At 51.6% G+C, this 24991-nt stretch overlaps 11 protein-coding genes across 11 annotated transcripts, besides 1 other annotated feature; 6 read left to right on the top strand and 5 right to left on the bottom strand.

Annotated features, from left to right (window-relative positions):
- Positions 1–24991: part of a sequence feature (contig 1.169 1..351151(-1)) that runs on past both edges of the window.
- ANIA_09117 (transcription factor domain-containing protein) lies at positions 216–2628 on the bottom strand (the record flags this gene model as incomplete). Its single annotated transcript, XM_677294.1, has 2 exons — positions 216–1997; positions 2038–2628. 2 exons carry the CDS (start codon positions 2626–2628, stop codon positions 216–218), a joined length of 2373 nt encoding a protein of 790 aa, XP_682386.1.
- On the bottom strand, positions 3754–3969 carry ANIA_09118 (putative TOM core complex subunit Tom6; the record flags this gene model as incomplete). The annotated part of the gene is made up of 2 exons (XM_677295.2): positions 3754–3807; positions 3868–3969. 2 exons carry the CDS (start codon positions 3967–3969, stop codon positions 3754–3756), a joined length of 156 nt encoding a protein of 51 aa, XP_682387.2.
- On the top strand, positions 4191–6517 carry ANIA_09119 (beta-catenin-like protein 1). The gene is made up of 10 exons (XM_050612416.1): positions 4191–4327; positions 4374–4428; positions 4480–4718; positions 4777–4883; positions 4930–5164; positions 5210–5303; positions 5352–5866; positions 5914–6198; positions 6245–6362; positions 6412–6517. Exons 1-10 carry the CDS (start codon positions 4301–4303, stop codon positions 6492–6494), a joined length of 1758 nt encoding a protein of 585 aa, XP_050468341.1. The 5' UTR covers positions 4191–4300; the 3' UTR covers positions 6495–6517.
- ANIA_09120 (DNA-directed RNA polymerase II core subunit RPB2) lies at positions 6910–10822 on the top strand (the record flags this gene model as incomplete). Its single annotated transcript, XM_677297.2, has 2 exons — positions 6910–10505; positions 10558–10822. The coding sequence occupies 2 exons, from the start codon at positions 6910–6912 to the stop codon at positions 10718–10720; spliced, it is 3759 nt and encodes a 1252-aa protein (XP_682389.2). The 3' UTR covers positions 10721–10822.
- Positions 11819–13653, top strand: esdC (GTP-binding protein EsdC). The gene is made up of 2 exons (XM_677298.2): positions 11819–12470; positions 12530–13653. Exons 1-2 carry the CDS (start codon positions 12279–12281, stop codon positions 13136–13138), a joined length of 801 nt encoding a protein of 266 aa, XP_682390.1. The 5' UTR covers positions 11819–12278; the 3' UTR covers positions 13139–13653.
- On the top strand, positions 13845–15017 carry ANIA_09122 (uncharacterized protein; the record flags this gene model as incomplete). Its single annotated transcript, XM_677299.1, has 3 exons — positions 13845–13989; positions 14055–14377; positions 14451–15017. The coding sequence occupies 3 exons, from the start codon at positions 13845–13847 to the stop codon at positions 15015–15017; spliced, it is 1035 nt and encodes a 344-aa protein (XP_682391.1).
- Positions 15989–16468, top strand: ANIA_09123 (RidA family protein; the record flags this gene model as incomplete). Its single annotated transcript, XM_677300.2, has 2 exons — positions 15989–16103; positions 16152–16468. 2 exons carry the CDS (start codon positions 15989–15991, stop codon positions 16466–16468), a joined length of 432 nt encoding a protein of 143 aa, XP_682392.2.
- Positions 17003–19112, bottom strand: sti1 (Hsp90 cochaperone STI1). Its single transcript, XM_677301.2, has 4 exons — positions 18950–19112; positions 18701–18894; positions 17336–18651; positions 17003–17285 (listed from the first exon to the last, which is right to left on the bottom strand). Exons 1-4 carry the CDS (start codon positions 19012–19014, stop codon positions 17133–17135), a joined length of 1728 nt encoding a protein of 575 aa, XP_682393.1. The 5' UTR covers positions 19015–19112; the 3' UTR covers positions 17003–17132.
- ANIA_09125 (DNA-directed RNA polymerase III subunit C34) lies at positions 19263–20596 on the top strand. Its single transcript, XM_677302.2, has 2 exons — positions 19263–19653; positions 19702–20596. The coding sequence occupies exons 1-2, from the start codon at positions 19397–19399 to the stop codon at positions 20522–20524; spliced, it is 1080 nt and encodes a 359-aa protein (XP_682394.1). The 5' UTR covers positions 19263–19396; the 3' UTR covers positions 20525–20596.
- ANIA_09126 (putative PHD finger domain protein) lies at positions 20810–22018 on the bottom strand (the record flags this gene model as incomplete). Its single annotated transcript, XM_677303.1, has 1 exon — positions 20810–22018. One exon carries the CDS (start codon positions 22016–22018, stop codon positions 20810–20812), a length of 1209 nt encoding a protein of 402 aa, XP_682395.1.
- Positions 23394–24347, bottom strand: ANIA_09127 (SDR family oxidoreductase; the record flags this gene model as incomplete). Its single annotated transcript, XM_677304.1, has 2 exons — positions 23394–23782; positions 23852–24347. 2 exons carry the CDS (start codon positions 24345–24347, stop codon positions 23394–23396), a joined length of 885 nt encoding a protein of 294 aa, XP_682396.1.

Genomic DNA, 24991 nt, shown 5'->3' with positions numbered 1-24991 from the left:
ATGAAACTCCTGCAATGTTTATTTCGCGGTCAACATATACATATAATGTGCCTGAGCGCCCTTGTTGCATATTCCAGACCGCCAACGGAAACAGAGACTGAGTATCTCGGTAAAGATATGCACGACACGCCCATCAATGCAACACGCAAACGCTTATAATTAGATCTGTCCAGAAACAGGTGTCATCAGCTCGTCATACATCTTGATGGCATAATCTAAAATAACTCTTCCCCATCCCCCGTAAACCCCAAATCCCGATCTAAATCCCCCGTGATCTCGCTACTCAAATTGCCATGTCCACGGCTCCCACCGTCATTCCCAAGGCCGAGATCAGTTGGGTTATGTCCCGGCCCCGGTCCAACGGGGAACGAAAAGATATCTCTCTGGTCATTATTCGTGTTAGGGGCGGAATAGTACTCTGGATTTGCGTCTGCCCAGCGGAGGAGCTCGCTCGTCCAGTCGAGGTCTAGATCTGGGCCGGCGGCGGGATTGGGGTTGCTAGGTGTAAAGGTTGAAGTATAGGTATCGAGGTCGAAGTCAAGGAGGTCGGTAAATATGGAGGATTTTGGCGGGTTGACTGGTGGCTGGTTCTGGTTCTGCTGTGGTGTAGTTGGGGAGATGGTGACGGGATCAGGGATGTCGGTCGGGGGTGTTGGTTGGTCTTGACGCGGTGGGTTAGATTGGGCTGAGTGTTCGTGGTTTGGCTTTAACGGAGAGGACCGTTTATCCTTATTATCTGGCGAAGCGTGACCCAGTTGATGAAGGATGGGATGTGCAGTGTCTTGTTCGTCGGCAGGTGGCGTCCAGTGGTTTGGTTCGTCCAAAGGCGACGGTATACGGGCTGGATTTGAAACCAAACTGGTTCTGTGTGGAGATCCAGGCCGAGATGGGAGTGATCCGTTGAACTGCATGATTCGTAACAGGGCGCTTGTGTTGGACTGCGCTTTGACGGCGGCTTCAATGTTGGCTACCTCCATGTCGGCGGCGGGATATATCTCCTTCAAGCCCTGCAGGACCCGGATGCACCGCTGAAAGTTGGAGATGCTGTTTTCGCGGAGAGTAGGGTCGTTTGACATTGAATTAGCTAGGTGAGCTACGGCGGCAGGGAGGATAACTGTTACGCCGGACTGAGGGAGGTAGCGGGTCAGATCTAGCTGGTTGAGGCCTTGGATAATCTGCGTGATACCGATCGCGGCGTCTTGCATTTTTGTTCGTGCTGCAGCCGCCAATTCAAGCCGGGATTTTGTCTGGTCTTTCGTGGATCCGTAGGCCCATGGACGGTGGAGAGCGCTTACTGTAGCGTGGTAGAGCATCCGTATCATCGCGCCGTGAAGGAGCAATACATCCTCACCGTCGTTAAAAATCGTCTTCGACGCTGGTACGAACTGCGCGTCTCGCGGTAGTGCAGACAGCCATGACTCTAGTCTCTGGCTGCACCGAGCCAGCTCGGATTCAGAAGCATGTCTCGGAACAAGGTTGATGGTTGTTCTGTTCGTCAAGCCGAATTGACATTGCGATGGGGTATACTGAGCAAACAACACTCGGCCAATACACTGGCAGAGTTTGGCTTTCTCGATGAACATGGTAGCAAGTCGTTTCTGGTGAGAGACGTCCTCGAGCTGCCGGCACTGAAACTGCTCAATTACTGCGGGATGGAACGGCTCAAAGTCAAAGTCATCGAGCCTCAGCATGGGAAGATTGCTAGATCCTTCGTTGACTTGTGTCGGACGGCGCATCCCCATGGCGATGAGTCGATCGCGCGAAAATAGACACCACCACAACCGCGTCCTCAACCGCTTGGTGCGTATGTCTAAGTCTGAGGATGACGGGTCTCGGTTTAACCCTATCGAGTGTGCATTGGTGCTGCAGATACCAATCCAATCCCATATGTCTCTTTGCGGGTTGTTCATGTGGTCGGACCAGTAAGTCATGAGAAGTAGGGTCTGTACGATGACTAGTCGATCTTCTTCGCAGTCAAGTGAGTAAAGAAGCTGAATCTGTCAGCGTAGTCAGAGTAGAGTACCGAAGACAACGTACCCTTAGTCGTGTATAGAATGCATTGCGTGCGCTTTTTCTAGTTGTATACCCTGCTGCCTGCAAATGCTTTAAGTCCACAAAAGCTGTTGCCACAAACATAACAGCCTGGAAAAGTAAGAGGCTTATGTTCCCTTCTGGATCATTCAACGCAACGCATCGTAGAAACTCCTGCAGGTTCAACACTGGTAGGAAGCTATGAACCCATTTAATATAGCAACGTAGTAGCTCAATCCGTAGCCCGCTCTCGGGGATCGCCAGCGCTCCCCGAAAGCGCAAAAATTCCAGATCCTCCGCAGATATCCGCGACGGCAACGGTTTCAAGAAACGCGGTTCTTCGTCGAGGATGGCAATCAGTGGATCAAAGTCGGGATCAATCAAGTCTTGAACGGTCGATACCATATTAGCCAGTGGTAGAGAGGCCGCGTGGCCCCGAGTTCCTATTGACCTTCGTATAGCGGAGAATCTGGAGTCGTGACTCTCATGAAGCCACGGCGTCTGAGCGTTGTAGCCCAGGATGTTGCTACTCCTCCTCCTAGCTGGTCCGTCATCAGTAAGCCCGGCCTCTGATTGCTTCCGCTTGGCGTTCAGCATGTCGTTTATGAGGATACTCGTTGACCAAGTACATGCGCCGCACTCGCAGAATCGAAGATCCAGTGGAGCTTATCAGCTGTCGGTCTGCTAGCCAGATAGCGTCCACTCCGACCTCAGAGAGAAGGCGGTGTCGCCACTAGTAGAGTCACTAAATGCACTTTGTAGTGAGGAGAGGTGAGCGTTGTTGACCCGACCTCACCGCAGCAGAAGCCAGAAATGCTATGGACAGTGTGGAGGCGGGGGCTCCTCCGTAATTGCGGGCTTCCCCGCTTATTCCGATAATCATGCTGGGCCAATTGGCTGCGGCGGATACCACCGGTAAGGAAATCCAAAGCCGGACGCGGGCGGATGACCATGTTCAACCCGGGCAGGTGGAAGTGTGAGACCCGTTAAGTTCGATTTGCCGATATCCCTTCCGAAGTCTGCCTCAGGCATAAAGGCAGGAGCGCATGAATAGCCTAAAAATCACGTGCCCCTATAGCAACATTACGGAGTACAACAGAGTACAAAATCAGCCCCCAAGTGAACGCTGACGCTCGTTATTGATAGGAGAATGTTTGACGTCACAGTTACCTGAGAAACGAGTGGCTAAGTATAATTCTCCCGGAGTACTCGGGTGCCCTTATATTTTTGTACTGCGTCGACGTTTATGCGCAATAGAGTACCACATACCCCAAATACGTCCTAGGAAAAGATTATTATATTGACTGGAATATTGAAGAGACCTCGGTGTGTATTTGTAGAGGATAAATCTAGGTCCAGCCAAATTCTGTTCAGCCTTACGCTCTGACCACTACAGAGCGCAGTTTGAAAGATGAATTTCACTTATCAGGAAAACCGTTAGAGTGAAGTAGAACTGTTCCGTTCCGACATTAAAGCCGTTTCATTTGTTGTTCCAAGTAACTCTATCAAACGCCAGACATAGCGCACGCCCAAGAATAAACACGATATTATACATTGTTCCGCTTCGAGCGTAAAGCAAGGTCGTCAAAATAGTCCGCTACTGCCCTCGGATGATGCAAGATTTATGTCGCAGCACTCGAGGTTCTATACGACGCGATGATGGGTCGTTTAGGCACTTCAACCATCAGTAACGGCACGGCCAACAAACCAGCGACTGGAGACTTACGGAGGGAGGAGGAGCTCAGAAAGGCTGCTGTGGAGGAAGGCGACACCAGCCTTTAGAAGCGTTAGCAAGTTGTCTGAAAGCAGCAATAGATAGTTCGGTGAAAAACGTACGCCGAAGACGAGGATGCTCCTCACGATTGTCTTGTGCTCCGGAGACGTAATCTGCTCGTAGGCGGCGCTAAAAAAGCTTTTCTCGGAGTGCTTAGGAGCCATTTTGATGGTATGAATGAAGTGATTCACGAATATGTGCTTGACTGAGGTGCTGATGGCAGTTGCAAAACGGAGGTGGTGACCCAAAAGCTCTTCGAGAAATCTGTCGGTCAAGCTTGGCGACGATTTGCGTTTTGAGCTGTTCGCGGCAACCGTAGTTATCCCCGACAGCTTGCGGTTGCTGCATGATTGATGAGCAAGTACTCCCAGCGATTTATTAGTGATATATAATACTTCTTAGTCTAGTATTCACTCGAAACACGGTTTGACAAATCCACTACACCGGCCGGTATTTGGTTGTTGTGTGAGCTCGTTACGAACAGCTGGCACGACCATGACAAGTGTAGATGAGCTTTTCAAGGTGAGATTGCTTCTCCTTCAAGCTATGCCTGTCGCTTACGAAGAAGAAACCGCTGGCGGCTGCGAGTGCGAAGCGAAAATTAGACATCACGAAAGATCCTAGTACGTTCGCAACCAAGGTCAGAAAACAGCACGAGTACTAAATCGCGATAGACGAGCTCTATAAAGCTGCCAAATTGGAAGCAAATGGCGATGTTAAATCGAAAGGGAAAGCACCGATGGTAGAAGACGAGGAGGAAAATGACGATTACGCGGGCCCCGAGCTGCCGCCCGATTTTGACGCCGAAGATGTCGCGGACGACGAGGAAGGCCGCTTTTTCGGCGGGGGAATGGAACGGGAAACGGCGCAGGCTATGGACTACATCGAGGAGCAAGATAAGGGGGAGCTCACTGTATGGGGCTAGCGCAATATACTCTGGCTCAAATCTGGACGAACGCTGACCGGGATAGAATGAGAAATATGATGTCGCATGGCTAAGGCGCTTTGCCCTGAACTTCGAGAAGAAGATATCTAAGAACGCAGAGCTGCGTGGGAAATTTGAGAATGATCCTCAAAAGTACGGTGCTGTGGATTGCCAGGGTGCATGAGCTGACAAGTCACAGATTCATGGCCTCCGAAGCCGATCTAGATGCAGAGATCAAGAGTCTGTCCATTCTCTCGGAACATACCGACCTATACCCAGAATTCGCGAAGCTGGGCTGCGTGGGCTCTCTAGTATCTCTCCTTTCTCATGAGAACGCCGATATCGCTATTGATGCAATCCAAATCATTAGTGAGTTAACTGATGAAGATGTGGAAGCGGAGCAAGAGCATTGGGACAGCTTAGTTAATGCAATGGTACGTTCTGCCGGCTTAGCTTCAGCTGTATACTAACAAATTTAGTTGGATTGCGATCTCATCGAACTACTTGCCCAGAATTTGTCACGTCTAAACGAAGAAGAAGAGGCAGACAGAGCGGGAGTATACTATGTTCTCGGTGGGTGACGGTCCTCCATTGAACAGACTGTGGCTAACTCCTAGCTAGGCGTGTTTGAAAATCTTTCTTCTCAGGTGCATATCGCAGAGAAGATCGGTGAAGATTCAAACATCATGCCGTGGCTTCTTGCACGGATACAGAAGAAAGAGAGACCAGTGAGCCAGAACGAGCAATACTCTGCCGAAATCTTAGCCATTCTTTTGCAATCTAGCACCAAGACTCGAGAGCGGTTCATTAGCTTGGACGGGGTAGATGTTCTACTCCAGCTGCTAAGTCAGTACCGAAAGCGGGACCCCGAAAAGGATTCAGATGAAGAAGAATACGCGGAAAATCTGTTTGACTGCCTGGTTTGTCTTGTGGATGATGATGCTGGAAAAGAAAAATTTCTCGAAGGAGAGGGCATTGAGCTTGTACAGATCATGTTGAAGGAGGGAAAGTTCAGCAAACTCCGCGCCATTCGGACATTGGATCATGCCCTTGGTGGCCTTGAGGGTGTAGCTGCTTGCGAGCGGCTAGTTGAAGTGGCGGGCTTAAGAACCATATTCGGCATGTTCATGCGCAAGGTAGGATATTTTCCCACGACGTGCCGGTGGTCGCTAATTCGAAACAGCAAGAACACCAAATCATAGAGCACCTTCTAGGCATCTTCTGTTCCTTACTACGGCTTCTGCCAGGTGGTTCAGCACCGCGCATTCGTACGCTGGCCAAGTTTATGGAGAAAGACTACGAAAAGACAGAGAAGCTGGTCAAACTGAGGCGAGACTATGCGTCTAGGGTCTCGCCCGTCGAACAAATAATCGAGAAAGAGCGAAAGCAGTTCACGGAGGAAGAGCAGAAGGCTATGGAAGCGGAATGGCTTTCGCGGAGATTCGATGCTGGTCTTTTCTCTTTACAGGTTCGTCGTGCTAGCCGGGCTATCAACAGATACTAACCTAGTGCAGCTCATCGATGTTATTCTAGCATGGCTGGTGGCGGAAGATGATGGGGCAAAGATGAAAATTGTCTCGATTCTATCAGATCGAGATGAGGACTTGTCTCTCATCCGTAGCACGCTCCAAGGTACGTTGGCACCTAGGCTTGACTAATTCATGCTAATATCGCCACATAGAGCAAATTGAAGGGCTTTCGGAAGATGAGCCGGGGCAGAAGGACCATAAAGAAATGCTGCAAACGTTGTTGCAGTTTCTGTAAAATAGTTATAACAACGAGATAACTGTCGAGTTCAGTTTACTGTAGTCCACATTTTGCTGACAGTATGTAGAAATACTTTATGCCTAAGGTATTAATAGCATCACGTGATAGCAATTTCTCACTAATTCACCGCCTTCCCCGGCCTGCGCTAGTGGCGGCTTTGCTTGACTGTCGATTCTCGGAGAGTCCTTCATTCAGCCTGCGTTCCTCCAGCATCCTCGACCAGGCTGGGGTATTCACATTTTTTCCAGCTGAGGACTCGATATTGTCGATTCTCTTTCTTTCCGTCGATAGCTTAGCCGAGGTGCTCTGATATTGTAGCAGGCGATCGCAGCGATTTCCGCCGAGCGCGTCGCGCCCTTTGCGCTCTTCAACTTCGACTATTCACCAGAGTGTTCGACAAGTATCCGTCAAGATGGCTGACTATGGCGATGCCTACGAGGAGGAGTATTACGATGATATGGATGAGGGAATTACGTCGGAGGATTGCTGGACGGTGATTTCATCTTTTTTTGATACGAAGGGTCTCGTCTCACAGCAGCTGGATTCTTTTGACGAATTCATCTCCTCGACGTTGCAGGAATTAGTGGAGGAACAAGGCCAAGTGACACTTGATCAGACGATTCCGCCCTCCGAAGACGAAGTTGATCCCGTCGTTGTCCGCCGATATGAGCTGAAATTCGGAACCGTCATGCTTTCCCGGCCAATGGCCATGGAAGGAGATGGCGCCGCCACGATTATGCTGCCGCACGAGGCCCGTCTTCGAAATATGACCTATGCCAGTCCTTTGTATCTCGGGATAAAGAAGAAGATCATGGAAGGGCGAGAACGGATGGTGGGCGATCGTGATGACGACGATATGGGCAATGAGGATAGGAAAGCGACGGGTACCTACCTACAGTGGGAGGAAATGGCGCTGCCTCCAGATCAGGCAAAGGAGGAAACCGTTCATATTGGGAAAATGCCAATTATGCTCAAGTCCAAATACTGTCTGCTCAGGGATCTGGGCGAGCAGGCTTTATACGACTGGAACGAGTGTCCCTATGACTCGGGTGGCTATTTCATCATCAACGGGAGCGAAAAAGTCTTGATCGCCCAGGAGCGCAGTGCTGGAAATACAGTTCAGGTTTTCAAGAAGGCGCCGCCCAGTCCCACACCCTACGTCGCGGAAATCCGCAGTGCGGTGGAAAAGGGCTCAAGGCTGCTCTCCCAGTTATCTCTTAAGCTATTTGGTAAGGGTGACAGTGCCAAAGGGGGTTTTGGCCCTACTATCAGATCCACTCTGCCGTACATCAAGGCCGATATCCCGATCGTTATTGTTTTCCGTGCGCTTGGGGTCGTTTCCGACGAGGATATTCTTAACCACATCTGTTACGACCGGAACGATACACCTATGCTGGAGATGCTGAAGCCCTGTATTGAAGAGGGTTTTGTTATCCAGGACCGTGAGGTGGCGTTGGATTTCATTGCCAAGCGTGGTTCGTCTCAGTCTAGCATGAACCACGAACGTCGTGTTAGATATGCTCGAGAGATTATGCAGAAGGAGCTGCTGCCTCATATCTCCCAGAGCGAAGGCAGTGAAACTAGAAAGGCTTTCTTCCTTGGTTACATGGTGCACAGACTTCTCCAGTGCGCTCTTGGACGTCGCGATGTTGACGATCGTGATCATTTCGGAAAGAAGCGTCTCGATCTTGCTGGTCCGTTGCTAGCAAACCTTTTCCGCGTCCTCTTTACCAGAGTTACCCGCGATCTGCAGCGTTATGTGCAGAGGTGTGTGGAGTCCGACCGAGAGATTTACCTTAATGTTGGTCTCAAGGCAAGCACCGTTACTCAAGGTCTGCGCTATGCCCTCGCTACTGGTAACTGGGGAGAGCAGAAGAAGGCAGCTAGCGCCAAGGCGGGTGTGTCGCAAGTGCTCAGTCGCTACACCTACGCTTCAACATTATCTCATCTTCGGCGAACAAACACGCCTATTGGTCGTGACGGCAAGATTGCTAAACCTCGTCAGCTACACAACACGCATTGGGGTCTGGTATGTCCTGCGGAAACCCCTGAAGGCCAAGCTTGCGGTCTGGTCAAGAACTTGGCTCTTATGTGCTACATTACTGTTGGTACTCCTAGCGAACCCATCATCGATTTCATGATTCAGCGTAACATGGAAGTGCTTGAGGAGTTTGAGCCTCAGGTAACACCGAACGCCACTAAGGTCTTTGTCAATGGCGTCTGGGTTGGTGTCCACCGTCAGCCTTCTCACCTTGTTGAGACCATGCAAGCCCTTCGTCGGCGAAACATGATTTCTCACGAAGTCAGTCTTATTCGAGACATCCGTGAACGAGAATTCAAGATCTTCACCGACGCCGGTCGTGTATGCCGGCCACTCTTCGTCGTTGACAACGATCCCAAGAGTGAGAACTGCGGCAACCTAGTCCTCAACAAGGAGCACATTCGCAAGTTGGAAGAAGACAAGGAACTTCCACCGGATATGGACCCAGAAGACCGACGGGAGCGCTACTTTGGATGGGACGGTCTCGTCAAATCCGGTGTCGTTGAGTACGTAGATGCCGAAGAGGAGGAGACGATCATGATCGTTATGACGCCCGAGGACTTGGAGATTTCAAAGCAGCTGCAGGCTGGTTACGCACTTCCGGAAGAGCAAGATCCAAACAAGCGTGTGCGGTCGATTCTCAGCCAGAGGGCGCACACCTGGACACACTGCGAGATTCACCCCAGTATGATTCTTGGTGTCTGCGCCAGTATTATCCCCTTCCCAGATCACAACCAGTCTCCTCGTAACACCTACCAGTCAGCTATGGGTAAACAAGCTATGGGTGTGTTCTTGACCAACTTCGATCAGCGCATGGAGACCATGGCGAACATCCTGTACTACCCGCAGAAGCCGCTGGCGACCACGCGGTCTATGGAGTTCTTGAGATTCCGAGAACTTCCTGCTGGTCAGAATGCGATCGTCGCCATTGCTTGTTACTCAGGTTATAACCAAGAAGATTCAGTCATCATGAATCAAAGCAGTATCGATCGTGGTCTATTCCGCAGTCTTTTCTACCGTACATACTCAGACAGCGAGAAGATGGTCGGATTGACAGTGGTCGAGCGGTTTGAGAAGCCCATGCGTTCCGACACGATTGGCATGCGCAAAGGTACTTATGACAAACTTGATGAAGATGGTATCGTCAATCCTGGCGTGCGTGTTTCTGGTGAGGATATCATCATCGGCAAGACCGCTCCGCTCGCGCCGGATGCAGAAGAGTTGGGCCAACGGACCAAGAACCACACCAAGTTGGATGTGTCGACACCGCTCCGCAGCACGGAAAATGGTATCGTCGACCAGGTCTTGGTTACGACCACTCCAGACAGCTTGAGGTCGGTCAAGGTTCGGATGCGAATGACCAAGGTTCCTCAGATTGGAGACAAGTTCGCGTCTCGTCACGGTCAGAAGGGTACGATTGGTATCACCTACCGACAGGAAGACATGCCATTTACCCGCGAGGGTGTGACGCCGGATCTCATCATCAACCCGCACGCCATTCCCTCTCGTATGACCATTGCCCACTTGATCGAGTGTCAACTCAGCAAAGTGTCTGCTTTGCGTGGTTTCGAAGGTGATGCTACTCCGTTCACAGATGTCACCGTCGACTCGATCTCTCGTCTTCTCCGCGAACACGGCTACCAGTCGCGTGGATTCGAGGTCATGTACAACGGCCACACTGGACGCAAGCTTGTAGCCCAAGTCTTCCTGGGACCAACGTACTATCAGCGTCTGCGCCACATGGTGGACGACAAGATCCACGCGCGTGCGCGGGGTCCGACGCAGATTCTGACGCGGCAGCCAGTGGAAGGTCGTGCTCGCGACGGTGGTCTTCGCTTCGGAGAGATGGAGCGTGACTGTATGATTGCGCATGGAGCTAGTGCCTTCTTGAAGGAGCGATTATTCGACGTCTCGGACCCGTTCAGAGTCCACATCTGCGACGACTGCGGGCTGATGACCCCGATAGCGTAAGTCCCCCTCCGTTCCTGAATTGTTCCGTGCATTGCTAACCGAGCGCAGGAAATTGAAGAAGGGGTTGTTCGAGTGCCGGCTCTGCAACAATAAGCACCGGATTTCGCAGGTGCATATTCCGTATGCAGCCAAACTTCTGTTCCAAGAATTGGCGGCGATGAATATCTCGGCTCGGATGTTCACCAATCGGTCCGGCGTGTCCGTGCGGTAGGCTGTACAGTACACTACACTATCTTTCTCTGTCATTTTTTTCGGCTGGCGATCTCTTAATCTGTATTTTGGGGATATCAAGTAAAAACAGCCTTTGGCATTTCCTGGCGTATAGGCAAGGTCGTTATGATACATCAATACTATTCGTTTAGTGAATGGTAGGAGTCGGGTTACTGTCAGCTTTTGAGCCATGTCTGCGCTAAATATGCAAAATAGACTTTCAGCCTCGCGGCCAGTCCGTCTACTGGCTGATGGGGGATGAGTGAGTAATTGAAGGAGGGGTCAGTCTTGACGAGGAATTCTCTGCACGCCTTTGTCCCGTTGAAGTGTGCATGACAGGCAGCGTGCTGCCAGCCTCAGCCTGCAACTATTGGAGTACCATCTGCACTCCATCTGCACTCCATCTGCCCTTTCCATCTGCATTTTCCTCTGCACTCTCCATCTGCACTCTGCACTGGCACTCTCCATTCAACACTCCCATTCGCCCTGCCTTCTGTCATCTCCCATGCATGATGATCATCATCTGTAACCTTCAATGATCACGACATAATGGCAATGCGAGTGCCGAGGATCGAGATTCCTGCTCGAAGAGTCCAGACATGCAGAGATTTAGGGGACATAAGTGTTCCATACGTCTCCTTTAGTCGTATCTCGTCCAGGTCCTGGCTCGTCTGCCCGGGCTGTCTTAATCTGAAAGGGCGTATGCAGGCATGCGGTAATACTCGAGAGTTACTCCAGCACAGATTAATAAACGTCTATTGGTTGGCTGAATGCCCACTTCATCACAGGCGCTAGGTCGATGCCGATGATTGGCTTTGATTGCCCACAGGATAGCACCGCATTATCCAATGGGATTTCTCTATTTACCGCCGCACGAATCCACTATCAAGTCAAAAAAGCGGGGCAGACCGCAAAGCACTTGGATTGGCTGGGATTGCTGTTCTATTCTTGTCGGCCATCGTGAAGGTAATCCTGCGGTGTGACGAGAGGATGAGAATGAATCTTGCCTGTGCGGCCTGTTTGCTGCCCATAAGATGCGCAAGCGCCCTCCTCTCTTTCGCCCGTTTCTTTCTTTCTTCTTTCTTTCCTCAGCAAGCAAGTCTTGTCCTAGCTGCCTTAATTCGGAGTATCCTGTGCACTGGTTGCACTTGTTTTTGTTTGCTTTCCTATACTTCTATACTTCTAATCTTTACCTTATCTAACTTGCTATCAAAACAAACAGACGAGCTGTGCTCTCTGACCTTATTGTTTTTGTTATTCTGCTGCGCAGGATACTCCCAATTAATCAAACCTGACAGTCTCATCGTCGCCGGTCGACCCTGTTTCTGTCCCAGCTGCGATAACCACTTGCTCCGCCTCTCTTCGACTTAATCGTGTCAGGACTGGATCCTTCGTTGCGCTGCGACCTGTTGCTCTGCCACCCAACCCAACATCAACAGAAGTGGACGTTTACCCGGCTCTGGTAGTCGTTTTAAACCGTCCATCTACGACAGACCTGACACCTTTGTGCTTGTTTACGATTCACTTATCTACTGATATACCGCTTTAATTTAATCGCCATGTCCGCCGTCCAGCTCAAGTTCAACTTGCGCACCTCGTCCAACGTCAAGACCGTGCATCTGCTTGGTTCCTGGGACAACTACTCTCGCCAGATCCCCTTGTCTCGCGACTCGTCCAAGCCCGGCTCCTGGGTGGGCAAATTCCGCTTCCAGACCTCGATGCTGAAGCTTGGTGGTCGGTACTGGTACTACGTATGGGCTTTTCCCAGAGGGTATATCTTGAGATAAATGTATATGCTAATCGAGAACAGTACATCCTCGACGGCTACCACGTCTCGCACGACCCGGCAGCAGACTACACCGTCGAGCCAACAACCAACCGCAAGCTCAACATCCTCGATGTCCCCGGAGGCAAAGAGTCCAGCAGCTCCGCGCGCCGTCCCCGCCGTGGCTCCTCAGATATCGCGACCGGCCGCGCCCTCTCGCCCTCAAAGATCCACCACCCTAAGCCTTCCAAGCCGTACGCGTCGCGCCAGATCCGCGAGGCCGACTTTGCCCCGACCCACGCCATGGATGAGCTTTCTCGCCGCTTTGGGTCGTCCCGCCTCTCGGACGACGGTTACAGCGACCTGTCCAACTCGCCGCCTTCCTCTGTCGGTTCGTCGTTGTCTTCTCGCAGCAGCGGAAGCACCTCGCCCAGCTCGCTGTCCAGCATGTCCGATCCGCCTTCAGTTTGCCATTGTGAGCGGTACGGGATCACCCGCAAGGGAGACCGCGTCAAGCTCGATTGCGGCGGTTCCCGGTGTGGATACCTCTCTGAGACTTCGGGCGATTCCTGCTCCGAGGACAGCGACAGCGATGAGGAGTACCGCCGGGCTCGTCGGGGCGTGAGGCGCCAGGGTATCGTTGTCCGCCGGTAGATGAGAGAAACGCAGTCTTCTTGCCCCTCCCTCTCTTATCCGACCTCGTCGCGCGATCGATGACTGGCTCAGATCGGCCTTGACATGCCTCAACTCAAATCGACTTGACTTGACAGGTGCAGTGCACTTCGAGTATATCACTAGCACATCAGTCACTCTTTAATCACAGATCTGGCATTATATATAATGCCATGCCGACATATATATGCAAAATACCAAAAAAAGGCGCCCAGCCCGGCTGGCCACCGTTCTGGCGCGAACACGAGCTGTGCTCGACTCGCGTCCGGGGGATGGTTGCTAGGTTGGTGGGATATGAATGGATCAGGAAGAGACAAGACCGCTCTGTTACGTTTACGTGATGTAGCAGCCTTGCGATGATTTATGATGGATGGATATGGAGATGGAGGTGCAGATGGAGGTTCAAATGGAAGATGGGGAAGCTAAATAGTTACGGAGTAGCGACGATAGGCATGAAGTATGGAATATGATGGTGATGAATAACGACTGATATAATATAATCCGCTCACTACCGTAGATGTTGGTAGAACGGCGGAAAAGGGTAATGAGTCGGATAACCCGCTCGGAAAAGCCGAAGTGGAACGGAGTAAACAGTTAGGTAAATGCATTTATAGTCGGCTCCTAACCACCATGATCAACTCCGTATATTGATATCACCGTCAATACAATATACCATATCACCAGCAAAATGACCCCCCTCACCGTCCCATCACCACCACCGCCACTAACAACTTCCTATAAGCAAATCAACTCGTCCACGATAACAGCAGACATCTACCTCCCGCCTTCTCAACCCTCTCAGTCCAGCAATGAACCAATCCACTACCCCGTCCGTAGGTCTTTTCCCTCATTTCCACCCTAACCCAGGCGCGATACCAGATACTAATGGAAGGGACAGTTATCAATATTCACGGTGGCGCCTTCATGCTCGGCCACAGCAGGATGGTCTCCCTCGCGCAGATATCCGACTGTCTAGCTCGGAACTGGATCGTAGCTGTCCCGAACCACCGGCTTTGTCCGGGCGTTGATGTGCTCTCTGGACCGATGGCAGACATACGCGATTTCCTCGCGTGGATATATGCGGATCAAGATGGGCTGAATGCATTCTTGGAGAAGCAGGATAGAGACGGAAATGGCAATGGGAAGGGGAAGTACAGAGTTGCTAAGGATAGAGTCATGGCATTCGGGACGAGCAGCGGAGGTTTCCTGGCGCTTAGCTTGGTATGCCTACCTTTTCCCCAGGGGTTTCCCTTTGGCAGGCTTCTGGGTATATGTTAACCGTAACGGTGGATAGGGCTATGACGTTCCCCGTCCACCACGCGCGATCCTCAACTTCTACGGCGCCGTGCACTTCACACACCCCAGCTGGACTCAGCCTTTAGCACACGTCAAGTCCATGCTCCCTCCATTCGAGCCTGAATTTCTGGCAAAGGTATACGAGGAGTTTCCCATCCCAACGACAAGCGGAATTTCCCTCGAAGGCCAATCCGGTGCGAGCAACAAGCCTGACTTCAGCCGGCCGCGTGATGCATTTGCGCTGACGCAGATTGCGAATGGGAATGTGCTGCGGGTGATTTTCCCCCCAGAATGCGGGGATATCAGGAGCATTGATCCTGTTGTTAGAGTACAGAAAGGAGAAGGGTTCCCCCCGACGTTTATTGTACATGGGGATCGGGACCGTATGGTCAGCATCGAGGTTAGCAGGGAGTTGTATCAGGCTCTCAAAGAGAAGGGGATAGAGTGTGGGATCGTCGAGGTGGAGGGGGAGGACCATACGTTTGCGTTAGGAATGGAGGTTGGGAGTAGGACCTGGGAGAGGCAAAGGGAGGGGTTTAACTGGATAGAGAGGGTTATTCAGTGATTATCTCTATAGACAAAAGAGGGAAGAACCTGAACGATTGAGAAGAGCGATGGATAGGACCATGATTTCTCAGGAAAACATATATTTGAATTGAAGCGATACCAACTAGTTACGGAATTGGCTGCAGAAGATATCAGACTAGAAAGCTCTATAAAGTTCTATACAACCAGAGCCCTGCAAGGGCCTGAACTGTTTTATTTGTTCACCAATCCCTAGCGTCGAAACAGGCCAGAGCTGCTACCGAAGACTCTAGCAGGAAACCAGTCGGGAGAAGTGGAAATGCACGATTGACCGGCTCAGTGCAGTTATCTGGCGTTAGAGAAGAGGGCCCCCAGTTACCTTTACAGGTGGACGGCAGACTGCCATCTACTAGAGCTTCCTGAACCAATTGACAAAAATATAACATATTGCCGTCGAAAATCTGAGCCGTCTTATACTGTAGAGATGTCTATTCTTCCTGATATTCGGTAATGAATAGGAAACCTCGAAAAGGATAAGTCGGTTCACCGAGTCATTGGTGTCGAGAGGCCGTACGCCCAGACCTAATGCCTCAAAGACGATCTATCAGCCTGTTTGTATAAATGTTCTGCTGAATACACTAGAACCGGGGACACGGATATGGAGAGAGGAGGTGGATATGGAGATGGGTGTGGAATTTAGAATAGTTGAGTCACATACGACGCTACCCCTGCACGTCTGTCGTATCTATTGGTGTCCAAGCCACGGACGGACGGCTTCCTGAACTGTGTCAATGCCAACCTGTTACTTGCAGGTGATGTATTTGCATTTGTATTTGCAATGAGAACTCGGGGTAGCGGATATATGCAATGCTGATCTTCAGGTGGAGTTAGGGTTAGCTACAATATCTGCAGGAATGACATCATATTTTTGAGCATATAAGATGATCATCCCATCACCCGTACAGCTCATACAGTTCCAGCCCTGCAGTTGCACTAATCCCAGCTATCACCATGTCCCATCTCAGCTGGGCCAAGGTCCCTGGGAGCGCCGACAAAGCCTCGTTCAACTTCCACGCCTACAGCCAAGCCGTCCGCGTCGGAAACACCATCCACTTGTCCGGGCAAGGTACGCTCGCCTAATACTTGAAAATCAGTACTCTGCCTAACAAACTAGGAGGCTGGGATACACAAACACAGGCGATCAGCAGTTCCGTCCCTCGCCAAACCGACCAAGCCTTCGCCAACATCGACGCCATACTCCACGCCGCGGGCGGAAAGGGCTGGAGCCAAGTGTACAAGGTGCGCAGCTACCATCTGGCTTTGGACGCAGAAGCGCAGGATTCGATGGCGAGAAATTTTGACAAGTGGATACCCGAGCACAAGCCGCTCTGGACTTGTGTGCAAGTTGGACGGCTGGCAGGGGATGGGATGAAGGTTGAGATCGAGGTCGAGGCGCATGTGCCTGTTGGGGTAAGTGAGTTGGATGCTTGAGAAGAGCTGGGGTCACATTTGAATTTCGAGGGCTTTTCAGGGTAGAAGAAGGTTGCAGTGGTGAGTGCGCGATTGTAAAGCAAGAGGATGAATTCACTAGCGTTTCTGAGAGACGTCTTGGAAACCGGGAAGGTGTGCTTGGATTTGCTGGCTTCGCGTGACATTATCCATGCGCCTGGCCAGGAGATAGCTTCCTGAAGGTAGAAAGTTGCTTTTGAAATGGTTTCCCATGGTGACTTTGAATTGACTGGGATGTCATTCCCGATACTGGTGAACTGGGCAGGTGGATGCGTGCAGATGAACGGGCCTGGAGGAAGGCCTACTACGAAGAAAGATGTCGAGGCACTATCAAGACGGGTTTTGTCTAGTTTATACTCGTTCAGGCCCATCTAGAAGCTTTAGGAATACCTAACTACGTAAAAGAAATTATTCTGCATAATGGCATTCAGTTATGTATGCAGCATCAGCAGGGCTCTTCCAGAAAAAGTCAAACAGCCTAGGAAGCCCCTACATTAATAGTATAATGAAACAGGTGGATTTGTAATTTGCAACTAGAGGTGTGTCAATCATAATAGGTCATATTACTGATGTCGTTAACTACAGCATGATATGCGTCATCGAATGCACGTGAGAGATGAAAGGAAACGCGACCATCTAGGCACGATTACCGCCCAAGGCGAATAACTCCAGCGGCCATCAGTTTCTGAATCTTCAGCCGGACCTGTGCGTTCTTCATGTGCTCTTGCAGGGCAGCGGGGTCGCCCTTAGCTTGCTGAAGGATGCTCTGCATGACGGGGTCCTGAAGGATGGACATGATCTGCTCACGTTAGCCATGCACGTCATATTATTCTGTCATGGCGGGCATACCTCTGGGTCTTTTTGGATACGCTCCATCGTCTCCTGTTCAGTCTCACCGGCACGGGAACTGTACTGGGCCTCAAGGACCTTCTGTTGCTGTTGCTCGATTTCACGGGCGTGGCTGCCGTCGTCGTGCTCGGCGGCGTCGCTGCAAGCATCAATGGCACGGCTGTATTCCTTCATTGCGGCAAGAGCCTGGGACTTGCGGATATAAGCACGGAAGAACTTGGGGTCACAGCGGATGGCCTCGTCGCAGTCCTGGACAGCCTGCGGAAAAGCCATCAGCTTGATGAGAGCGGCGGCACGGTTGCTGTAGCCGCGAGGGTCGTCGGGAGCGCGTTTCGTCATCTCGGTAAAGGCATCAACAGCACCGGGCCAATCAGCCTCCTGGAACTTCTTCTGTCCAAGCTCGCGGGCCTTCTCGGCTTCCACAGGGTCGATGTAGGCCTCCTTCTTGGCCTTGTCGCGGGCCTTCTCGGCGTTGCGTAGCTTAGTAAGGGCATCAGGGGTTCGGTGTTCGGTGAGCGACTTGTTGTAGTTCTCAATGGCCTTGTCGAGGTCTCCTAGCTTCTCATAGGCAGTACCGATACGTGTGAAAGCCTTGGCAATGAGCTTAAAGTCCGCGCGGTGTTCACGTCCTTCCTCAATAGCGTTCTTGCATGTCTCAATGGCACCCTGGAGGTCGCCCTTTTCGAACTTGGCCGCACCAATGTTGTTCAAGTATGTGACGTCCTTGTTCAGCTCCCATGCCTTGGTGTAGTGCTCAATGGCCTCGTCAAACTGCTTCTTCTTGTAGAAGTCGTTACCAATCTTCTTCTCAGCATCACCGGCCTCCTGTGCCTTCTTCTTGGCGATAGTCTCCTCATCCTCAGGCTCGGGCTCAGGTTCGGGCTCCTTCTTCGGAGGGGACGGGCGGGCGTCAGGCATCGGTACGTCTTCTTCGGCTTCCGCAGCGGCGCCGGAGGGACCGCCCTGGGGAGGAGCGCCAAAGTTCATGTCAATGCCAAGCAGCACGCTCATAACCTGCAAGAAACGCGGGTCCTTGATCTCCTCACCAATGCTGTTCGGGTTCTGCTGGAGTTTCTTGAGCTTGTTCATGAAGTCGCCGTCGGCAAGGAGGGCGGAGGTCTTGGGGTTGCTGGCGAGTTTCTGGAACAGTTGAGGATCGTTGAAGATGTTGCTGAGACCGCCCATGGGATCACCGGTGACACCGTCAGCCTGGGCCTCGGCGTTGATGGCTCGCTTCACGGCATCCAGACCGCTCTGGGCTTGTGTGTTGCCTGGTTCGAGCTTGAGTGCTTCTTCGTACGCATCGTGGGCAGCCACTATATACGTCAGCACAGTATAGACAAAATGATGGGCTGGGGTACAAACATAGATCTCCAATTCCACGGTAGGCAGCTCCCTTGCGCTGGTGGCCCTTGGACCAGTCTGGCTTGATCTCGACAGCCTTCTCGGCGTCGGCGAGCGCCTTTTCGTATTCCTGTTGGGCAGCGTAGACGGCAGAGCGGTTGGAGTACAGGACGTGGTTGTTGGAGTCGAGCTCGATTGCCTGAGTGAACTTCTCACTGCTCTGATCAGCTGCTTGTCCAAGCTTGCCTCTCCAAAGCGGGGTAAACGTACACGGCAGTAGGGTAGTCCTTAGCAGCGAAGGCTTTGTTGCCCTCGGCCTTTAGAGCGTCAGCCATTGCGTGAGACGTATGATGGAATGACGATGGAAAGTGAGCTGTAATGTGTAACAAGCGAGTTGACTGACAGCGAAGCAGCTGCTGTAATATTCAGCACCGCCGAGCTTCTGGAAATTTCCGAGACATTGCCAGAGCGCCAAGCCAGCCGTGAATTGAGCTCTTCGCGCTAATCCTTTTATGGATAGACCACGCTAAGCCAGAAAGAATTTCTCCGCCAAAAAACATCTTTGGCTTCAGTCATTCATTTCGCAGCACATTTTACACAACAAACCAGCGGGATCGCTCAGTCTGAGTCTTTTTTGACGGATACGTGCCAGCTCAGCATCTAACATGCAATTTTACCAACGCCTGCGGTGACTCGACGCTCGGTTTCTAGCAGAACATGGCCTCCGCCGGGTCGTCTGGCGGCTCTGTGACAGAGCTCGCCTCCAGACTCTACGACGCATGCCTCAGTAACTTCCCCATTGACCATCTTTTCTACCAACAAGACCTTTTGGGCTTGAACATCATTCCCAAGAACGACCTCCCGCTTCTTCTACAGTGCACACAGTCCCTCGTCGACCAGAAACTGCTCCGGCTTCTGCAGGGCAAAAATGACCGGCTCGCATGGAAGCTTATTCCGAGGGAGGATGCTGAGAAGTATTAAGCCCTCGACTGCCGGCGGAGCAGATGCTAATATTATTTCAGACTTCAGAACCTTAGCCCCGACGAGAGTTTAGTCTACAATGTGATTCACTCTACCGGCCGCTCAGGCATCTGGGTGCGCGCGATCCAGAACCGCACAAATCTTCACAAATCCATCCTCGACCGTTGCCTCAAATCCCTCGAGGGTAAGAACTACATCAAATCCGTACACAATGTCAAGTTTCCCAGCCGGAAGATGTACATGCTGGCCGGGCTAGCTCCTAGCGAAGACGTCACAGGCGGCGCATGGTTCACTGACGGCGTACTTGACGAGAACTTTATTGGCGTGGTCTCCGGGTTCATCGAGTTCTCCGTTAGCAAGAAGAGCTGGTACGAGGTGCCTGCGTCAGATAAGTCGCGGCACAAGCGTTTAAAAACAGCCGATGGCAGTGCTGCAACGACCGTTAAGAAGGAAGGCTCGCAAAAGGAATACCTACCGTATCCCCCGGGATACACGGGATACCCTACGATCGCCATGCTCACAGCCGCCGTCAATCAAAGTGGTATCACGCCCGTCCGCCTTGGCGAAGAAAGCGTCACCCAGCTGCTCGAGATGCTCTGTTACGACAACAAGCTCGTCGCTCTGAACAACGGGGAGTACTATAAGTCTCTCAAAAACCCAGAGGAAGTCAAAGCGCGTCAAGCCCGCAAACCAGACGAGGAGCTCGCCGCAGCAGACGACCGGCTCGTCCGCAATGGCATGACTGAAGTTCCTTGTGGCAATTGCCCGGTTTTCAACCTGTGTGTGCCCGGGGGTGCCGTTAGTCCTGAAAACTGCGAGTACTTTGAGACTTGGATTCATGAGCTGGGACCGCTGTCTTTTTAGCTGGGCTGAACGTGTTTTTAAAATGTGTTTGTTGCATAGCGATGGCGTTGCATTGCGATTGATTAGGGATAGGTTGTTTCCACGAATTAGGTCTATCTTATCACATATACGATGGCAATGTAGGAATGAAGAGCATTACTTATAATGTATACCAACCCATGATGTTGAATACGTACTCCAAATTAATCAGCATATTCTTCCATATGAAGAGGCTAAGTCCGAAACATCAAGAACAAACGCGTGGGATATCATAACTCGTAAACATATCTGGCGCTGAAGAGGAAACTATTCACCCCCTTTCGCAGCCAAGCAATCAGGGCAATACCACTTCCCAACCGGCTCTCTCGTCAACCCGACGCACTTCCAATGGAACCACTCAAATTTACAATCATCGTTATCGCACGCCACCATGTCGCCATGGCTGACCGTCCGACATGTACAGTACACCTTCGTATCCTCGTTGCCCTCGTCCTCTTCCTCCTCGTCTATATGCATATCGCCGTTCTCAGACTCGGAGAGTTCTGCACTGCTGAGCATAGACTCGTCATCGTCGTCGTCTCCTCCCGACGGTGACTTCTTATGTGACTTCACCCGGCTCGTGCTGGACGAGCGCTTGGTGTGTTTGCCATTGAGTGATTTGAGCTTCTTAAGCTGCTGATGCGGCGCGACTTTCTTCGTCAAGGCCTTTTTAGTTACACCTGCTGAGCGTGGACCCGCGCTTCCGGCACGACTGGAGGCCGGAGTTCCTGCTTTCGGAGTTCCTGGGCCGAGGGATGATTGGCGGAGGTTGGAAGAGGCAGCAGGAAGGGAGCCGAGCGTCGCGTTTAGACGACGACGCTTGCTATCGATAGCGCCGGCAGATGATTCACGCTGACGCTGCTGGAAGTGCGCGGTTGCGGCTGGGGTCGCGGGCGCGGAGCTGCGTGCAGTCTGAGATAGAGCGGCCGCGGAATGAGGGCGGTTGAGGGAGAGGCTGAGTCGGGGTGTCGGGTTTGCGTTGCCGGAGGATGCAGCGAGAGGAGATGTGTAGGAGGCGGAGTCGTTGGAGGAGTCGGGAAAGAAGATCTTGGGCGGGTCGCGGTACTGGTCTTTATTGTTGAAGAGAGAGGGTATGGGAGGATCATTGGAAAGGACGCCGTCGTTTTGCAGGTCGCGGATCTTGATATCGAGTTTCTTGATCTGCCGGTCCAGGAGGATGCACGCCTTCTCGCTCAACTGGATCTTCTCATCCTGCAGCTGGCTTGACTTGTCGAGATTCTGGAGGACGATCTTCGAGTATTGTTCTTCTTTAGGGTTCGGGGTGAGACTGCCGTTAAGTTTGATGAACTTCTGGATGCTGGCGTCGCGCGAGTTAATAATAGCGCGGCACTCCTGAATGATTTTGTCTTTTGCTTGAATTTCTTCCATCAAGTGGTTGATCTCTAGAGGAAGGTTCGCGACATCGTGGACGAACTGCTCCAGTACGGAAGCGCAATCTTCCTGGCCGTGGGCCATTTTGTATGATCAATGTTCCAGGCCCTCTCGGCGATATAACCTCCGGTCGTCAAGCACTTCGATACGGCAGGCAGGAGAGCGGTTGAAGCGAGATGGACAGCCGACGACGGGTTTTGCCGTTGGATGGGTTGGTTAATCATCCATCTGCGTCTGGTCCAGGATATCTCGCCGCCGGAGCGGGTGCTTGATTATCCGGCCGACCACTCATTGGTCTGTATAGCTTGCACTACAATACGGTGGTACGCCACACCGGTCACACCTCCGCAATCGTCCTTACCGTGTAAACATAACGATTCAAGTGCCAGGGCATGGGCTATCCTGGATTGAAGTCTATTCTGATGACTAACGGGCTACAGGCTACTGCGGCTACTGCTGCTACAATTTCCAGGCCCGCAGTCCGTATGGCGGGCGATGATTAGCCAGGCTATCATCTCGGCCAGCAAAAGTACACAATTCTCGACTTTCACCGATCAAAGAACTACTTCTAAGCTCTTTCAAACTCTAATCTGGTTTTGTAAATGGCTGCTTTTTGTTGAATCCAGGCGACTAGGGCATATGCTTTGTATATGATTTACTGGATGAGGCTGAGAGCCCAAGAGAGGTGGCCCACATGTCCTCGAATTTTCATATTCTATACATTAACGGCTATGATATACAGTTATCTCGGGTAAAGCGGCGTATTAGCCGTACGGGATGACGCGAAAGACGTCACTCAAAGAGTGTCGCCGATATGCTGCTCGGTAGGAAGACGTATGATTATAGGAAGAGATGTCGGCGTGGGCAATTGCCAGCTCCCTGTTGTACAGGTATTGAGCCAGATATAAAAACGTGCAAGGTACCCAGCATGCGCCTGGATGGTAGCTGCTAACGAGATTGGCCACGATCAGTGTGCCTATCTTTTCACAAGGCAGAGGCCTTGACATTTTCGAATGACTTGTTTGTTTATCGAGGTATGTCCACGTAGAGGCTGGGTTGGTGATACATCAGTCTTTTGTGGCTGTCAGCTAAGAAGAGAATACAGGTCCCAGAGGTCTGATTAGTGTAGAAGTATACAAATGCGGCGCAAGGTGTATACGGGACACATAGATGTAGATGTAAAACACGTAAGTGCGACTCTCCTGGGGCTAAGGAACGGTAAGAGTCATGATCCAAGCATATCCTCAAGGTAGTTATGATCGGGGAGCGCCAGATATGTTATCAGCCACCCTGCAGGTCTTGAGGATTCGGCTAATGTACACCGGCAGACGCTCTCATATATACAACGGGTCGATCTCGCCATAACATTTACAACATACATGTCACAGTAGCATACAATCAACGCACCGTCGAGATAGCGAGAATCTGTCTTGGACAGGGTGCACGCGCCCGTGTGAAGCTACTCTTTATCAACATCCACGCTACAAGTCACCGCCCCAAACACCTCCAGAGCATGTCCAAGATAATCCTGAACTCCCTTGAACCTCGGAGCCATATCGCTCCCCAGAGGAAGGAGTTTCTCAGTCTCGCGACCATTACCAAATTCCTTGCCCACAATAACCTGGTACAAAGCATTCATTGCTCTGTCCTTGTCGCCGTTGGGCCTGATCTTCCCGCTTGCCAGCAGCCCCTGGACTTGTTCGGTGATTGTCGCACTGTAGTCGTCCGGAAGTGGAGTCTTGCCCGTCACTACCGAGCTGAGCATGTTGGTGTTGAAGGTTCCAAGAACAACGGTGAGGGTGCGGACGTTGAAAGGAGCGACTTCTTTCGCCAGGATCCTGGTTGAGGCTTTCGTATAAGATTCGATTAGCTACAGATCACAGAAAAAGTGCATTATTTGTGCCTGATTGCGCATACCATCCAAGCCAGCCTTCGCCCCTGCATACACACCCATGGTGGGAATCCCGTCCAGCGAAGCTCCGCTGCTGATGTTGACAATAACACCAGATTTTCGCCGGCGCATATACGGCAGAACGGCACGAATCAGACGCAGGGGCCCAAAGTACATGGTCTCCATCTGTGCCCTCACCTCCTCCTCAGTTGCGGTCTCGATGGGTGCGTAAATAGCGTAACCGGCGTTGTTGACCAGGACGTCGATCTGCTCGCCGCTCCTTTCGAGCTCGTCGATTACATTACCACTGTCCGGATTGTCCACGTCCAGCCGCATCCATTTTCCACCCTCGTTTTCGATTTCGTCGACTAGCTCGGGTGTTCGTGAGGGGTTACGACTGGTTGCGATGACTCTGTGGCCGGCCGCTTGGGCGACACGGGTTAGAGAGAGCCCTAAGCCGGAGGAGCAGCCGGTTATCAACCAAGTAAGCTTGGAAGTGACAGTTTCTGGGGCAGCTGTCATGATTAGCAGTTGTATGACTGTAATGGCACAGCTGGGAGTGCAAGGTAGCATTGGCATGGCGGCCTTTTCTGATTTATACATGATACACGGAGATAGCGATGTCCTAAGTCCGCGGATATAGGGCTTGGTAAACCCTGGCGGCGACAATATGACCACTTCTCGATTGTTCTTCAAGACCTAATGATCCATCCTCGCTTGAAGCAGTTAATGCCGAAGTGATTGGCTGACAGTCTACAGTCTACGCCATAGCGCCCTATCCGCAAATCGACCAGAATGGGTCGAGAGCCCTAAGCACACCGGCAAGCATAATCTAAAACATGCCACACAGCAGCTGAGACCAACATGCGCAAATGGGCAAATAGCTTCGGCAAATGCGATGACTACTATCCCAGGGCTTCTGGGCTTGCGAATAAGTTATATCTTATACTAGTGGAAAGCGCAACGTTACCCTGTTTCGAGCTTATATGTGCACTACTTTGGCGCTAATTCGTTTCTCAATTCCAGAACCCTATCATGTATTCTATTGCTGATTTTGCTTCGATCTAAAGATGAATGGAATGGAAGTGGGATTTGTAACGCATTGCAAAAGGCTATAGTGGCGGAGACAACCCCATCAGCATGATTCGCGACCTAAATGTACAATA

Source organism: Aspergillus nidulans, chromosome VI (genome assembly GCF_000011425.1).
Source record: "Aspergillus nidulans FGSC A4 chromosome VI".
Lineage (NCBI taxonomy): Eukaryota > Fungi > Ascomycota > Eurotiomycetes > Eurotiales > Aspergillaceae > Aspergillus > Aspergillus nidulans.
Note: the sequence above shows the minus strand (reverse complement) of the source record. Positions and strands in the feature narration are given on the sequence as shown.

Bases quoted from the DNA above. Each gene is read 5' to 3' on its own strand.
- ANIA_09125 (XM_677302.2), top strand. From the start codon at position 19,397: ATGGCCTCCGCCGGGTCGTCTGGCGGCTCTGTGACAGAGCTCGCCTCC. The intron at 19,654-19,701 runs GTATTAAGCCCT...ATATTATTTCAG, and splicing joins CCGAGGGAGGATGCTGAGAA to ACTTCAGAACCTTAGCCCCG.
- esdC (XM_677298.2), top strand. From the start codon at position 12,279: ATGTCCGCCGTCCAGCTCAAGTTCAACTTGCGCACCTCGTCCAACGTC. The intron at 12,471-12,529 runs GTATGGGCTTTT...AATCGAGAACAG, and splicing joins GTGGTCGGTACTGGTACTAC to TACATCCTCGACGGCTACCA.
- ANIA_09119 (XM_050612416.1), top strand. From the start codon at position 4,301: ATGACAAGTGTAGATGAGCTTTTCAAG. The intron at 5,867-5,913 runs GTAGGATATTTT...AATTCGAAACAG, and splicing joins TCGGCATGTTCATGCGCAAG to CAAGAACACCAAATCATAGA. The intron at 6,363-6,411 runs GTACGTTGGCAC...ATCGCCACATAG, and splicing joins CATCCGTAGCACGCTCCAAG to AGCAAATTGAAGGGCTTTCG.
- sti1 (XM_677301.2), bottom strand. From the start codon at position 19,014: ATGGCTGACGCTCTAAAGGCCGAGGGCAACAAAGCCTTCGCTGCTAAG. The intron at 18,895-18,949 runs GTACGTTTACCC...TGATCAGAGCAG, and splicing joins AAGGACTACCCTACTGCCGT to TGAGAAGTTCACTCAGGCAA. The intron at 18,652-18,700 runs GTTTGTACCCCA...TGACGTATATAG, and splicing joins CCGTGGAATTGGAGATCTAT to TGGCTGCCCACGATGCGTAC.